Genomic DNA, 17,220 nt, shown 5'->3' with positions numbered 1-17,220 from the left:
ATGGGGAATGTGAATGTGCGGTAGAGATGGGGGGATGTGAATGTGCGGTAGAGATGGGGGATGTGAATGTGTGGTAAAGATGGGGGGATGTGAATGTGCGGTAGAGATGGGGGGATGTGAATGTGCGGTAGAGATGGGGGGATGTGAATGTGCGGTAGAGATGGGGGATGTGAATGTGCGGTATAGATGGGGGATGTGAATGTGCGGTAGAGATGGGGGGATGTGAATGTATGGTAGAGATGGGGGATGTGAATGTATGGTAGAGATGGGGGGATGTGAATGTATGGTAGAGATGGGGGGATGTGAATGTGCGGTAGAGATGGGGGATGTGAATGTCTGGTAGAGATGGGGGGATGTGAATGTGCGGTAGAGATGGGGGGATGTGAATTTATGGTAGAGATGGGGGATGTGAATGTGTGGTAGAGATGGGGGGATGTGAATGTATGGTAGAGATGGGGGATGTGAATGTGCGGTAGAGATGGGGGGATGTGAATGTGCGGTAGAGATGGGGGGATGTGAATTTATGGTAGAGATGGGGGGATGTGAATGTGTGGTAGAGATGGGGGGATGTGAATGTGTGGTAGAGATGGGGGGATGTGAATGTATGGTAGAGATGGGGGATGTGAATGTGCGGTAGAGATGGGGGGATGTGAATGTGCGGTAGAGATGGAGGATGTGAATGTATTATAGAGATGGGGATGTGAATGTGTGGTAGAGATGGGGGGATGTGAATGTGTGGTAGAGATGGGGGGATGTGAATGTATGGTAGAGATGGGGGATGTGAATGTATGGTAGAGATGGGGGATGTGAATGTGTGGTAGAGATGGAGGATGTGAATGTGTGGTAGAGATGGGGGATGTGAATGTGCGGTAGAGATGGGGGGATGTGAATGTGCGGTAGAGATGGGGGATGTGAATGTGCGGTAGAGATGGGGGATGTGAATGTGTGGTAGAGATGGAGGATGTGAATGTGTGGTAGAGATGGGGGATGTGAATGTGCGGTAGAGATGGGGGATGTGAATGTGCGGTAGAGATGGGGGGATGTGAATGTGTGGTAGAGATGGGGGATGTGAATGTGTGGTAGAGATGGGGGATGTGAATGTGCGGTAGAGATGGGGGATGTGAATGTGCGGTAGAGATGGGGGATGTGAATGTGCGGTAGAGATGGGGGATGTGAATGTGTGGTAGAGATGGGGGATGTGAATGTGCGGTAGAGATGGGGGGATGTGAATGTATGGTAGAGATGGGGGATGTGAATGTGCGGTAGAGATAGGGGATGTGAATGTGCGGTAGAGATGGGGGGATGTGAATGTGCGGTAGAGATGGGGGGATGTGAATGTATGGTAGAGATGGGGGGATGTGAATGTGCGGTAGAGATGGGGATGTGAATGTGCGGTAGAGATAGGGGATGTGAATGTGCGGTAGAGATGGGGGGATGTGAATGTGTGGTAGAGATGGGGGGATGTGAATGTATGGTAGAGATGGGGGATGTGAATGTGTGGTAGAGATGGGGGATGTGAATGTGTGGTAGAGATGGGGGATGTGAATGTGCGGTAGAGATGGGGGGATTTGAATGTATGGTAGAGATGGGGATGTGAACGTGCGGTAGAGATGGGGGATGTGAATGTGTGGTAGAGATGGGGGATGTGAATGTGTGGTAGAGATGGGGGATGTGAATGTGCGGTAGAGATGGGGGATGTGAATGTGCGGTAGAGATGGGGGATGTGAATGTGCGGTAGAGATGGGGGATGTGAATGTGTGGTAGAGATGGGGGATGTGAATGTGCGGTAGAGATGGGGGGATGTGAATGTATGGTAGAGATGGGGGATGTGAATGTGCGGTAGAGATAGGGGGATGTGAATGTGCGGTAGAGATGGGGGGATGTGAATGTATGGTAGAGATGGAGGGATGTGAATGTGCGGTAGAGATGGGGATGTGAATGTGCGGTAGAGATAGGGGATGTGAATGTGCGGTAGAGATGGGGGGATGTGAATGTGTGGTAGAGATGGGGGGATGTGAATGTATGGTAGAGATGGGGGATGTGAATGTGTGGTAGAGATGGGGGATGTGAATGTGTGGTAGAGATGGGGGATGTGAATGTGCGGTAGAGATGGGGGGATTTGAATGTATGGTAGAGATGGGGATGTGAATGTGCGGTAGAGATGGGGGATGTGAATGTGCGGTAGAGATGGGGGGATGTGAATGTGTGGTAGAGATGGGGGAATGTGAATGTGTGGTAGAGATGGGGGGATGTGAATGTATGGTAGAGATAGGGGGATGTGAATGTGCGGTAGAGATGGAGGGATGTGAATGTGCGGTAGAGATGGGGATGTGAATGTGCGGTAGAGATGGGGGATGTGAATGTGTGGTAGAGATGGGGGGATGTGAATGTGTGGTAGAGATGGGGGATGTGAATGTGCGGTATAGATGGGGGGATGTGAATGTGTGGTAGAGGTGGGGGGATGTGAATGTGCGGTAGAGATGGGGGATGTGAATGTGTGGTAGAGATGGGGGATGTGAATGTGTGGTAGAGATGGGGGATGTGAATGTGTGGTAGAGATGGGGGATGTGAATGTGCGGTAGAGGTGGGGGGATGTGAATGTATGGTAGAGATGGGGAATGTGAATGTGTGGTAGAGATAGGGGGATGTGAATGTGCGGTAGAGATGGGGGATGTGAATGTGTGGTAGAGATGGGGGGATGTGAATGTGCGGTAGAGATGGGGAATTGAATGTGCGGTAGAGATGGGGGATGTGAATGTGTGGTAGAGATGGGGGGATGTGAATGTGCGGTAGAGATGGGGGATGTGAATGTGTGGTAGAGATGGGGGAATGTGAATGTGTGGTAGAGATGGGGGGATGTGAATGTATGGTAGAGATGGGGGATGTGAATGTGTGGTAGAGATGGGGGATGTGAATGTGCGGTAGAGATGGGGGATGTGAATGTATGGTAGAGATGGGGGGATGTGAATGTATGGTAGAGATGGAGGATGTGAATGTGCGGTAGAGATGGGGGGATGTGAATGTATGGTAGAGATGGGGGATGTGAATGTGTGGTAGAGATGGGGGGATGTGAATGTATGGTAGAGATGGGGGATGTGAATGTGCGGTAGAGATGGGGGGATGTGAATGTGCGGTAGAGATGGGGGGATGTGAATGTGCGGTAGAGATGGGGGGATGTGAATTTATGGTAGAGATGGAGGATGTGAATGTATGGTAGAGATGGGGGGATGTGAATGTATGGTAGAGATGGGGGATGTGAATGTGCGGTAGAGATGGGGGGATGTGAATGTGCGGTAGAGATGGGGGATGTGAATGTGTGGTATAGATGGGGGATGTGAATGTGCGGTAGAGATGGGGGGATGTGAATGTATGGTAGAAATGGGGGATTTGAATGTGCGGTAGAGATGGGGGGATGTGAATGTGCGGTAGAGATGGGGGATGTGAATGTGTGGTAGAGATGGGGGGATGTGAATGTGTGGTAGCGATGGGGGATGTGAATGTGTGGTAGCGATGGGGGATGTGAATGTGCGGTAGAGATGGGGGGATGTGAATGTGCGGTATAGATGGGGGGATGTGAATGTGTGGTGGCGATGGGGGATGTGAATGTGCGGTAGAGATGGGGGGATGTGAATGTGCGGTATAGATGGGGGATGTGAATGTGCGGTAGAGATGTGGGATGTGAATGTGCGGTAGAGATGGGGGATGTGAATGTGCGGTAGAGATGGGGGGATGTGAATGTGCGGTAGAGATGGGGGATGTGAATGTGTGGTAGAGATGGGGGGATGTGAATGTGCGGTAGAGATGGGGGATGTGAATGTGCGGTAGAGATGGGGGATGTGAATGTGTGGTAGAGATGGGGGATGTGAATGTGCGGTAGAGATGGGGGGATGTGAATGTGTGGTAGAGATGGGGGATGTGAATGTATGGTAGAGATGGGGGATGTGAATGTGCGGTAGAGATGGGGGATGTGAATGTGCGGTAGAGATGGGGGGATGTGAATGTATGGTAGAGATGGGGGATTTGAATGTGCGGTAGAGATGGGGGGATGTGAATGTGCAGTAGAGATGGGGATGTGAATGTGCGGTAGAGATGGGGGATGTGAATGTGTGGTAGAGATGGGGGGATGTGAATGTGCGGTAGAGATGGGGGATGTGAATGTGCGGTAGAGATGGGGGGATGTGAATGTATGGTAGAGATGGGGGGATGTGAATGTGTGGTAGAGATGGGGGGATGTGAATGTGCGGTAGAGATGGGGGGATGTGAATGTGCGGTAGAGATGGGGATGTGAATGTATGGTAGAGATGGGGGATGTGAATGTGCGGTAGAGATGGGGGGATGTGAATGTGTGGTAGAGATGGAGGATGTGAATGTGCGGTAGAGATGGGGAATGTGAATGTGTGGTAGAGATGGGGGGATGTGAATGTATGGTAGAGATGGGGGGATGTGAATGTGCGGTAGAGATGGGGGGATGTGAATGTGTGGTAGAGATGGGGGGATGTGAATGTATGGTAGAGATGGGGGGATGTGAATGTGTGGTAGAGATGGGGGGATGTGAATGTATGGTAGAGATGGGGGATGTGAATGTGCGGTAGAGATGGAGGATGTGAATGTGCGGTAGAGATGGGGGATGTGAATGTGTGGTAGAGATGGGGGGATGTGAATGTGTGGTAGAGATGGGGGATGTGAATGTGTGGTAGAGATGGGGGATGTGAATGTATGGTAGAGATGGGGGGATGTGAATGTGTGGTAGAGATGGGGGATGTGAATGTGTGGTAGAGATGGGGGGATGTGAATGTATGGTAGAGATGGGGGATGTGAATGTGCGGTAGAGATAGGGGATGTGAATGTGCGGTAGAGATGGGGGGATGTGAATGTATGGTAGAGATGGGGGGATGTGAATGTATGGTAGAGATGGGGGGATGTGAATGTATGGTAGAGATGGGGGGATGTGAATGTATGGTAGAGATGGGGGATGTGAATGTGTGGTAGAGATGGGGGGATGTGAATCTATGGTAGAGATGGGGGGATGTGAATGTGTGGTAGAGATGGGGGGATGTGAATGTATGGTAGAGATGGGGGGATGTGAATGTGTGGTAGAGATGGGGGATGTGAATGTGCGGTAGAGATGGGGGATGTGAATGTATGGTAGAGATGGGGGGATGTGAATGTATGGTAGAGATGGGGGGATGTGAATGTGTGGTAGAGATGGAGGATGTGAATGTGCGGTAGAGATGGGGGATGTGAATGTGTGGTAGAGATGGGGGATGTGAATGTGCGGTAGAGATGGGGGATGTGAATGTGTGGTATAGATGGGGGATGTGAATGTGTGGTAGAGATGGGGGGATGTGAATGTGTGGTAGAGATGGGGGATGTGAATGTATGGTAGAGATGGGGGATGTGAATGTGTGGTAGAGATGGGGGGATGTGAATGTGCGGTAGAGATGGGGGATGTGAATGTGTGGTAGAGATGGGGGGATGTGAATGTATGGTAGAGATGGGGGATGTGAATGTGTGGTAGAGATGGGGGATGTGAATGTGCGGTAGAGATGGGGGGATGTGAACGTGCGGTAGAGTTGGGGATGTGAATGTGTGGTAGATATGGAGGATGTGAATGTATGGTAGAGATGGGGGATGTGAATGTGCGATAGAGATGGGGGATGTGAATGTGTGGTAGAGATGGGGGGATGTGAATGTGCGGTAGAGATGGGGGATGTGAATGTGCGGTAGAGATGGGGGGATGTGAATGTGCGGTAGAGATGGGGGGATGTGAATGTGCAGTAGAGATGGGGATGTGAATGTGCGGTAGACATGGGGGATGTGAATGTATGGTAGAGATGGGGGATGTGAATGTGCGGTAGAGATGGGGGATGTGAATGTGTGGTAGAGATGGGGGGATGTGAATGTGCGGTAGAGATGGGGGATGTGAATGTGTGGTAGAGATGGGGGGATGTGAATGTGTGGTAGAGATGGGGATGTGAATGTGTGGTAGAGATGGGGGATGTGAATGTATGGTAGAGATGGGGGGATGTGAATGTGTGGTAGAGATGGGGATGTGAATGTGCGGTAGAGATGGGGGGATTTGAATGTGCGGTAGAGATGGGGGATGTGAATGTGTGGTAGAGATGGGGGGATGTGAATGTGCGGTAGAGATGGGGGATGTGAATGTGTGGTAGAGATGGGGGGATGTGAATGTGCGGTAGAGATGGGGGATGTGAATGTGTGGTAGAGATGGGGGGATGTGAATGTGCGGTAGAGATGGGGGATGTGAATGTGTGGTAGAGATGGGGGGATGTGAATGTGTGGTAGAGATGGGGATGTGAATGTGCGGTAGAGATGGGGGGATGTGAATGTGCGGTAGAGATGGGGGATGTGAATGTATGGTAGAGATGGGGGATGTGAATGTGTGGTAGAGATGGGGGATGTGAATGTGTGGTAGAGATGGGGGATGTGAATGTGTGGTAGAGATGGGGGGATGTGAATGTGTGGTAGAGATGGGGGGATGTGAATGTGTGGTAGAGATGGAGGATGTGAATGTGCGGTAGAGATGGGGGATGTGAATGTGTGGTAGAGATGGGGGGATGTGAATGTGCGGTAGAGATGGGGGATGTGAATGTGCGGTAGAGATGGGGGATGTGAATGTGCGGTAGAGATGGGGGGATGTGAATGTATGGTAGAGATGGGGGATGTGAATGTGCGGTAGAGATGGGGGATGTGAATGTGTGGTAGAGATGGGGGATGTGAATGTGTGGTAGAGATGGGGGATGTGAATGTGCGGTAGAGATGGGGGGATGTGAATGTGCGGTAGAGATGGGGGGATGTGAATGTGCGGTAGAGATGGGGGATGTGAATGTGCGGTAGAGATGGGGGATGTGAATGTGTGGTAGAGATGGGGGATGTGAATGTGTGGTAGAGATGGGGGATGTGAATGTGCGGTAGAGATGGGGGGATGTGAATGTGCGGTAGAGATGGGGGGATGTGAATGTGCGGTAGAGATGGGGGATGTGAATGTGTGGTAGAGATGGGGGGTGTGAATGTTCGGTAGAGATGGGGGGATGTGAATGTGCGGTAGAGATGGGGGGATGTGAATGTGCGGTAGAGATGGGGGATGTGAATGTGTGGTAGAGATGGGGGATGTGAATGTGTGGTAGAGATGGGGGGATGTGAATGTGCGGTAGAGATGGGGGATGTGAATGTGTGGTAGAGATGGGGGGTGTGAATGTGCGGTAGAGATGGGGGGATGTGAATGTGTGGTAGAGATGGGGGGATGTGAATGTGCGATAGAGATGGGGGATGTGAATGTGTGGTATAGATGGGGGGATGTGAATGTGTGGTAGAGATGGGGGATGTGAATGTGTGGTAGAGATGGGGGATGTGAATGTGTGGTAGAGATGGGGGATGTGAATGTGTGGTAGAGATGGGGGATGTGAATGTGTGGTAGAGATGGAGGATGTGAATGTGTGGTATAGATGGGGGGATGTGAATGTGTGGTAGAGATGGGGGATGTGAATGTGCGGTAGAGATGGGGGATGTGAATGTGTGGTAGAGATGAGGGATGTGAATGTGTGGTAGAGATGGGGGATGTGAATGTGCGGTAGAGATGGGGGGATGTGAATGTGTGGTAGAGATGGGGGGATGTGAATGTGTGGTAGAGATGGGGATGTGAATGTGTGGTAGAGATGGGGGATGTGAATGTGCGGTAGAGATGGGGGATGTGAATGTGCGGTAGAGATGGGGGGATGTGAATGTGCGGTAGAGAAGGGGGATGTGAATGTGTGGTAGAGATGGGGGATGTGAATGTGCGGTAGAGATGGGGGGATGTGAATGTGCGGTAGAGATGGGGGGATGTGAATGTGTGGTAGAGATGGGGTGATGTGAATGTGTGGTAGAGATGGGGGATGTGAATGTGCGGTAGAGATGGGGGATGTGAATGTGCGGTAGAGATGGGGATGTGAATGTATGGTAGAGATGGGGGGATGTGAATGTGTGGTAGAGATGGGGGATGTGAATGTGTGGTAGAGATGGGGGATGTGAATGTGCGGTAGAGATGGGGGATGTGAATGTGTGGTAGAGATGGGGGATGTGAATGTATGGTAGAGATGGGGATGTGAATGTGCGGTAGAGATGGGGGATGCGAATGTGTGGTAGAGATGGGGGGATGTGAATGTGCGGTAGAGATGGGGATGTGAATGTATGGTAGAGATGGGGATGTGAATGTGCGGTAGAGATGGGGGGATGTGAATGTGTGGTAGAGATGGGGGATGTGAATGTGTGGTAGAGATGGGGGATGTGAATGTGTGGTAGAGATGGGGGATGTGAATGTGTGGTAGAGATGGGGGATGTGAATGTGTGGTAGAGATGGAGGATGTGAATGTGTGGTATAGATGGGGGGATGTGAATGTGTGGTAGAGATGGGGGATGTGAATGTGCGGTAGAGATGGGGGATGTGAATGTGTGGTAGAGATGGGGGATGTGAATGTGTGGTAGAGATGGGGGATGTGAATGTGCGGTAGAGATGGGGGGATGTGAATGTGTGGTAGAGATGGGGGGATGTGAATGTGTGGTAGAGATGGGGATGTGAATGTGTGGTAGAGATGGGGGATGTGAATGTGCGGTAGAGATGGGGGATGTGAATGTGCGGTAGAGATGGGGGGATGTGAATGTGCGGTAGAGAAGGGGGATGTGAATGTGTGGTAGAGATGGGGGATGTGAATGTGCGGTAGAGATGGGGGGATGTGAATGTGCGGTAGAGATGGGGGGATGTGAATGTGTGGTAGAGATGGGGTGATGTGAATGTGTGGTAGAGATGGGGGATGTGAATGTGCGGTAGAGATGGGGGATGTGAATGTGCGGTAGAGATGGGGATGTGAATGTATGGTAGAGATGGGGGGATGTGAATGTGTGGTAGAGATGGGGGATGTGAATGTGTGGTAGAGATGGGGGATGTGAATGTGCGGTAGAGATGGGGGATGTGAATGTGTGGTAGAGATGGGGGATGTGAATGTATGGTAGAGATGGGGATGTGAATGTGCGGTAGAGATGGGGGATGCGAATGTGTGGTAGAGATGGGGGGATGTGAATGTATGGTAGAGATGGGGGATGTGAATGTGCGGTAGAGATGGGGATGTGAATGTATGGTAGAGATGGGGGATGTGAATGTATGGTAGAGATGGGGGATGTGAATGTGCGGTAGAGATGGGGATGTGAATGTATGGTAGAGATGGGGATGTGAATGTGCGGTAGAGATGGGGGGATGTGAATGTGTGGTAGAGATGGGGGATGTGAATGTGTGGTAGAGATGGGGGATGTGAATGTGTGGTAGAGATGGGGGATGTGAATGTGTGGTAGAGATGGGGGATGTGAATGTGCGGTAGAGATGGGGGATGTGAATGTGTGGTAGAGATGGAGGGATGTGAATGTGCGGTAGAGATGGGGGATGTGAATGTGTGGTAGAGATGGGGGATGTGAATGTGCGGTAGAGATGGGGGATGTGAATGTATGGTCGAGATGGGGGATGTGAATGTGTGGTAGAGATGGGGGGATGTGAATGTGTGGTAGAGATGGGGGGATGTGAATGTGCGGTAGAGATGGGGGGATGTGAATGTGCGGTAGAGATGGGGGGATGTGAATGTGCGATAGAGATGGGGGGATGTGAATGTGCGGTCGAGATGGGGATGTGAATGTGTGGTAGAGATGGGGGGATGTGAATGTGCGGTAGAGATGGGGGATGTGAATGTGTGGTAGAGATGGGGGGATGTGAATGTGCGGTAGAGATGGGGGATGTGAATGTGTGGTAGAGATGGGGGGATGTGAATGTGCGGTAGAGATGGGGGATGTGAATGTGTGGTATAGATGGGGATGTGAATGTGCGGTAGAGATGGGGGCATGTGAATGTGCGGTAGAGATGGGGGGATGTGAATGTGTGGTATAGATGGGGGATGTGAATGTGTGGTAGAGATGGGGGATGTGAATGTGTGGTAGAGATGGGGGATGTGAATGTATGGTAGAGATGGGGGATGTGAATGTGCGGTAGAGATGGGGGGATGTGAATGTGCGGTATAGATGGGGGATGTGAATGTGTGGTATAGATGGGGGATGTGAATGTGTGGTAGAGATGGGGGATGTGAATGTATGGTAGAGATGGGGGATGTGAATGTGCGGTAGAGATGGGGGGATGTGAATGTGCGGTATAGATGGGGGATGTGAATGTGCGGTATAGATGGGGATGTGAATGTGTGGTAGAGATGGGGGGATGTGAATGTATGGTAGAGATGGGGGATGTGAATGTGCGGTAGAGATGGGGGGATGTGAATGTGCGGTAGAGATGGGGGGATGTGAATGTGCGGTAGAGATGGGGGATGTGAATGTGTGGTAGAGATGGGGGATGTGAATGTGCGGTAGAGATGGGGGGATGTGAATGTGCGGTAGAGGTGGGGGGATGTGAATGTATGGTAGAGATGGGGGGATGTGAATGTATGGTAGAGATGGGGGATGTGAATGTGCGGTAGAGATGGAGGATGTGAATGTGCGGTAGAGATGGGGGATGTGAATGTGCGGTAGAGATGGGGATGTGAATGTATGGTAGAGATGGGGGGATGTGAATGTGTGGTAGAGATGGGGGATGTGAATGTGTGGTAGAGATGGGGGATGTGAATGTGCGGTAGAGATGGGGGATGTGAATGTGTGGTAGAGATGGGGGATGTGAATGTATGGTAGAGATGGGGATGTGAATGTGCGGTAGAGATGGGGGATGCGAATGTGTGGTAGAGATGGGGGGATGTGAATGTGCGGTAGAGATGGGGATGTGAATGTATGGTAGAGATGGGGATGTGAATGTGCGGTAGAGATGGGGGGATGTGAATGTGTGGTAGAGATGGGGGATGTGAATGTGTGGTAGAGATGGGGGATGTGAATGTGTGGTAGAGATGGGGGATGTGAATGTGCGGTAGAGATGGGGGATGTGAATGTGTGGTAGAGATGGAGGGATGTGAATGTGCGGTAGAGATGGGGGATGTGAATGTGCGGTAGAGATGGGGGATGTGAATGTATGGTCGAGATGGGGGATGTGAATGTGTGGTAGAGATGGGGGGATGTGAATGTGTGGTAGAGATGGGGGGATGTGAATGTGCGGTAGAGATGGGGGGATGTGAATGTGCGGTAGAGATGGGGGGATGTGAATGTGCGATAGAGATGGGGGGATGTGAATGTGCGGTCGAGATGGGGATGTGAATGTGTGGTAGAGATGGGGGGATGTGAATGTGCGGTAGAGATGGGGGATGTGAATGTGTGGTAGAGATGGGGGGATGTGAATGTGCGGTAGAGATGGGGGATGTGAATGTGTGGTAGAGATGGGGGGATGTGAATGTGCGGTAGAGATGGGGGATGTGAATGTGTGGTATAGATGGGGATGTGAATGTGCGGTAGAGATGGGGGCATGTGAATGTGCGGTAGAGATGGGGGGATGTGAATGTGTGGTATAGATGGGGGATGTGAATGTGTGGTAGATGGGGGGATGTGAATGTATGGTAGAGATGGGGGATGTGAATGTGCGGTAGAGATGGGGGGATGTGAATGTGCGGTATAGATGGGGGATGTGAATGTGCGGTATAGATGGGGATGTGAATGTGTGGTAGAGATGGGGGGATGTGAATGTATGGTAGAGATGGGGGATGTGAATGTGCGGTAGAGATGGGGGGATGTGAATGTGCGGTAGAGATGGGGGGATGTGAATGTGTGGTAGAGATGGGGGATGTGAATGTGCGGTAGAGATGGGGGGATGTGAATGTGCGGTAGAGATGGGGGATGTGAATGTGTGGTAGAGATGGGGGATGTGAATGTGCGGTAGAGATGGGGGGATGTGAATGTGCGGTAGAGGTGGGGGGATGTGAATGTATGGTAGAGATGGGGGGATGTGAATGTATGGTAGAGATGGGGGGATGTGAATGTATGGTAGAGATGGGGGGATGTGAATGTGCGGTAGAGATGGGGGATGTGAATGTATGGTAGAGATGGGGGATGTGAATGTGCGGTAGAGATGGAGGATGTGAATGTGCGTTATAGATGGGGGATGTGAATGTGCGGTATAGATGGGGATGTTAATGTGTGGTAGAGATGGGGGGATGTGAATGTATGGTAGAGATGGGGGATGTGAATGTGCGGTAGAGATGGGGGGATGTGAATGTGCGGTAGAGATGGGGGGATGTGAATGTGCGGTAGAGATGGGGGATGTGAATGTGTGGTAGAGATGGGGGATGTGAATGTGCGGTAGAGATGGGGGGATGTGAATGTGCGGTAGAGGTGGGGGGATGTGAATGTATGGTAGAGATGGGGGGATGTGAATGTATGGTAGAGATGGGGGGATGTGAATGTATGGTAGAGATGGGGAATGTGAATGTGCGGTAGAGATGGGGGGATGTGAATGTGCGGTAGAGATGGGGGATGTGAATGTGTGGTAGAGATGGGGGGATGTGAATGTGCGGTAGAGATGGGGGATGTGAATGTGTGGTAGAGATGGGGGGATGTGAATGTGTGGTAGAGATGGGGGATGTGAATGTGTGGTAGAGATGGGGGGATGTGAATGTGTGGTAGAGATGGGGATGTGAATGTGTGGTATAGATGGGGATGTGAATGTGCGGTAGAGATGGGGGCATGTGAATGTGCGGTAGAGATGGGGGGATGTGAATGTGCGGTATAGATGGGGGATGTGAATGTGCGGTAGAGATGGGGGGATGTGAATGTGCGGTAGAGATGGGGGGATGTGAATGTATGGTAGAGATGGGGGATGTGAATGTGTGGTAGAGATGGGGGATGTGAATGTGTGGTAGAGGTGGGGGGATGTGAATGTATGGTAGAGATGGGGGGATGTGAATGTATGGTAGAGATGGGGAAAGTGAATGTGTGGTAGAGATGGGGGATGTGAATGTGTGGTAGAGGTGGGGGGATGTGAATGTATGGTAGAGGTGGGGGGATGTGAATGTATGGTAGAGATGGGGGATGTGAATGTGTGGTAGAGATGGGGGATGTGAATGTGTGGTAGAGGTGGGGGGATGTGAATGTATGGTAGAGGTGGGGGGATGTGAATGTATGGTAGAGATGGGGGGATGTGAATGTATGGTAGAGATGGGGGGATGTGAATGTGTGGTAGAGATGGGGGGATGTGAATGTGCGGTATAGATGGGGGATGTGAATGTGTGGTAGAGATGGGGGATGTGAATGTGCGGTAGAGATGGGGGATGTGAATGTGTGGTAGAGATGGAGGGATGTGAATGTGCGGTAGAGATGGGGGATGTGAATGTGCGGTAGAGATGGGGTGATGTGAATGTGTGGTAGAGATGGGGGGATGTGAATGTATGGTAGAGATGGGGGGATGTGAATGTGTGGTAGAGATGGGGGGTGTGAATGTGTGGTAGAGATGGGGGATGTGAATGTGCGGTAGAGATGGGGGATGCGAATGTGTGGTAGAGATGGGGGGATGTGAATGTGTGGTAGAGATGGGGGGATGTGAATGTGCGGTAGAGATGGGGGATGTGAATGTGTGGTAGAGATGGGGGGATGTGAATGTATGGTAGAGATGGGGGATGTGAATGTGTGGTAGAGATGGGGGATGCGAATGTGCGGTAGAGATGGGGGATGCAAATGTGCGGTAGAGATGGGGGATGTGAATGTGTGGTAGAGATGGGGGATGTGAATGTATGGTAGAGATGGGGGATGTGAATGTGCGGTAGAGATGGGGATGCGAATGTGCGGTAGAGATGGGGGGATGTGAATGTATGGTAGAGATGGGGGGATGTGAATGTGCGGTAGAGATGGGGGGATGTGAATGTGCGGTAGAGATGGGGGATGTGAATGTGCGGTAGAGATGGGGGGATGTGAATGTATGGTAGAGATGGGGGGATGTGAATGTGCGGTAGAGATGGGGGGATGTGAATGTGTGGTAGAGATGGGGGATGTGAATGTGCGGTAGAGATGGGGGATGCGAATGTGCGGTAGAGATGGGGGATGTGAATGTGTGGTAGAGATGGGGGGATGTGAATGTGCGGTAGAGATGGGGGGATGTGAATGTGCGGTAGAGATGGGGGATGTGAATGTATGGTAGAGATGGGGGGATGTGAATGTGCGGTAGAGACGGGGGATGTGAATGTGTGGTAGAGATGGGGGGATGTGAATGTGCGGTAGAGATGGGGGGATGTGAATGTATGGTAGAGATGGGGGGATGTGAATGTGCGGTAGAGATGGGGGGATGTGAATGTGTGGTAGAGATGGGGGATGTGAATGTGCGGTAGAGATGGGGGATGTGAATGTGCGGTAGAGATGGGGGGATGTGAATGTATGGTAGAGATGGGGGGATGTGAATGTGCGGTAGAGATGGGGGGATGTGAATGTATGGTAGAGATGGGGGATGTGAATGTGCGGTAGAGATGGGGGATGTGAATGTGCGGTAGAGATGGGGATGTGAATGTGCGGTAGAGATGGGGATGTGAATGTGCGGTAGAGATGGGGGATGTGAATGTGTGGTAGAGATGGGGGGATGTGAATGTGTGGTAGAGATGGGGGGATGTGAATGTGCGGTAGAGATGGGGGGATGTGAATGTGCGGTAGAGATGGGGGATGTGAATGTATGGTAGAGATGGGGGGATGTGAATGTGCGGTAGAGATGGGGGGATGTGAATGTGCGGTAGAGATGGGGGGATGTGAATGTGCGGTAGAGATGGGGGATGTGAATGTATGGTAGAGATGGGGGGATGTGAATGTGCGGTAGAGATGGGGGGATGTGAATGTGTGGTAGAGATGGGGGGATGTGAATGTGTGGTAGAGATGGGGGTATGTGAATGTGCGGTAGAGATGGGGGATGTGAATGTGTGGTAGAGATGGGGTATGTGAATGTGCGGTAGAGATGGGGGATGTGAATGTGCGGTAGAGATGGGGGATGTGAATGTGTGGTAGAGATGGGGGGATGTGAATGTGTGGTAGAGATGGGGGATGTGAATGTATGGTAGAGATGGGGGGATGTGAATGTGCGGTAGAGATGGGGGGATGTGAATGTGCGGTAGAGATGGGGGATGTGAATGTGCGGTAGAGATGGGGGATGTGAATGTGCGGTAGAGATGGGGGATGTGAATGTGCGGTAGAGATGGGGGATGTGAATGTGCGGTAGAGATGGGGGGATGTGAATGTGTGGTAGAGATGGGGGATGTGAATGTGTGGTAGAGATGGGGGATGTGAATGTGCGGTAGAGATGGGGGATGTGAATGTGTGGTAGAGATGGGGGATGTGAATGTGTGGTAGAGATGGGGGATGTGAATGTGTGGTAGTGATGGGGGGATGTGAATGTGCGGTAGAGATGGGGGGACACAATGGGGGGGATTTACTAACGACTTCGCATAATACAGTTGCTCCAGAGCTTAGTAATAAATGAGGGGGAGGTCTGCTGACTTCCATCATCCAATCACATGCAAGCAAAGATGTTGTTTTTTTATTTCCCTGGCACGTGATTGGGTGGAGGAATTGCACTTGCAGAGTGCGCCGTCTATTTGCCTTTAGTAAATCCCCTCCGTAGATCTACATTGTATGGAAATGGTGGGTGTTAGTAAATTTGCTGACGTTTCCTCCACAGGTTCTCCGATCCATGGGGGATGTGATTGGTTTTCTCTCGGCAGATTGGGTGAGTGACTATTTTATTCCCCTCCCCCATGTCTGCTGCCATCTGATCTGTGATGTTATGTGATCTCCAGGATCCATTCACATAGAAGGAGAGGAGAACAATGTCTCTGTCCTAGTCCTTGGAAATCCTCTACAATGCTGCCATGCGTCCTCTGCTACGCCTCGCCTCTCTTCTGCCTGGTTTGCCTCTTCCTCATGTTACCTCGAAGTCTCCTTTGCCCTTCTGTCTGCCTCTGCTTGGACTATCACACCATAGACTGCCGGGATCAAGGACTTCCCAGCCTTCCCAATCTCTTCCCCTTGGACATTCGGAAACTTCTGGCCGCCAACAACCACATCCAGTCCATCCCGGCGGACCTGTTCTTGTTCTATGCTGACCTGGTCTACCTGGACCTCCGGAACAACTCGCTGACCGCGCTGGAGGAGGGCACCTTCAGCACCTCCACCCGCCTGGTCTTCCTGGATTTAAGTTACAACAACCTGACCCAGCTGGAAGCCGGGATTTTCAAATCGGCCGACCGGCTCATCAAGCTAAGTCTGGGGAACAATAATCTCTCGGAGGTTCACCAAGAAGCCTTCGAGAACCTGGACGCTCTCCAAGTGCTGGAACTCAATGACAATAATCTGCAAAGTATAAGCGTGGCGGTGCTGGAATCGCTGCCGTCTCTCCGGACCGTCCGCCTGGAGGGGAACCCTTGGCTATGCGACTGCGAGTTTGCCAATCTCTTTTTCTGGATTGATGAGAATTCCAATAAACTCCAGAAAGGTGGGTCACCCATGTGGGCCAGCCATTGACATGTTGGAGAGTTCCTCACAGGGACCCTTCCATGCTTAGAGTAGACCCCAAAATATACACACCCCCAGATTCCCGGGAACAGCCAGCCAACCCTTCCACTCCTTCACTGCTCTGCAAACGTGGCTTGTTTGTCCACTTACCTGTCAGTCCTCATACGTGTCTGTTCCCATACGTGTCTGTCCTCATACGTGTCTGTCCTCATATGTGTCAGTCCTCATACGTGTCTGTTCCCATACGTGTCTGTCCTCATACGTGTCTGTCCTCATACGTGTCAGTCCTCATAAGTGTCTGTCCCCATACGTGTCTGTCCTCATAAGTGTCTGTCCTCATACATGTCTGTCCTCATACGTGTCTGTCCTCATAAGTGTCTGTCCCCATACGTGTCTGTCCTCATATGTGTCAGTCCTCATACGTGTCTGTCCTCATACGTGTCTGTCCTCATACGTGTCTGTCCTCATAAGTGTCTGTCCCCATACGTGTCTGTCTCCATACGTGTCTGTCCTCATACGTGTCTGTCTCCATACGTGTCTATCCTCATACATGTCTGTCTCCATACGTGTCTGTCTCCATACGTGTCTGTCTCCATACATGTCTGTCTCCATACGTGTCTGTCCTCATACGTGTCTGTCTCCATACGTGTCTGTCTCCATACGTGTCTGTCCCCATACATGTCTGTCTCCATACGTGTCTGTCCTCATACGTGTCTGTCTCCATACGTGTCTGTCTCCATACGTGTCTGTCTCCATACATGTCTGTCTCCATACGTG

The 17,220-nt window shown here is 51.3% G+C and overlaps 1 protein-coding gene across 1 annotated transcript; it reads left to right on the top strand.

The window, feature by feature from the left end:
* Positions 1–15,479: 15,479 nt before the first annotated feature.
* LOC141109938 (leucine-rich repeat-containing protein 38-like) lies at positions 15,480–16,452 on the top strand. Its single transcript, XM_073601192.1, has 2 exons — positions 15,480–15,658; positions 15,729–16,452. The coding sequence occupies exon 2, from the start codon at positions 15,793–15,795 to the stop codon at positions 16,450–16,452; it is 660 nt and encodes a 219-aa protein (XP_073457293.1). The 5' UTR covers positions 15,480–15,658; positions 15,729–15,792.
* The last annotated feature ends 768 nt before the right edge of the window (positions 16,453–17,220 follow it).

Source organism: Aquarana catesbeiana, linkage group LG10, assembly GCF_042186555.1.
Source record: "Aquarana catesbeiana isolate 2022-GZ linkage group LG10, ASM4218655v1, whole genome shotgun sequence".
In the NCBI taxonomy this organism is placed as follows: domain Eukaryota; kingdom Metazoa; phylum Chordata; class Amphibia; order Anura; family Ranidae; genus Aquarana; species Aquarana catesbeiana.
Note: the sequence above shows the minus strand (reverse complement) of the source record. Positions and strands in the feature narration are given on the sequence as shown.

Bases quoted from the DNA above. Each gene is read 5' to 3' on its own strand.
- LOC141109938 (XM_073601192.1), top strand. From the start codon at position 15,793: ATGCTGCCATGCGTCCTCTGCTACGCCTCGCCTCTCTTCTGCCTGGTT.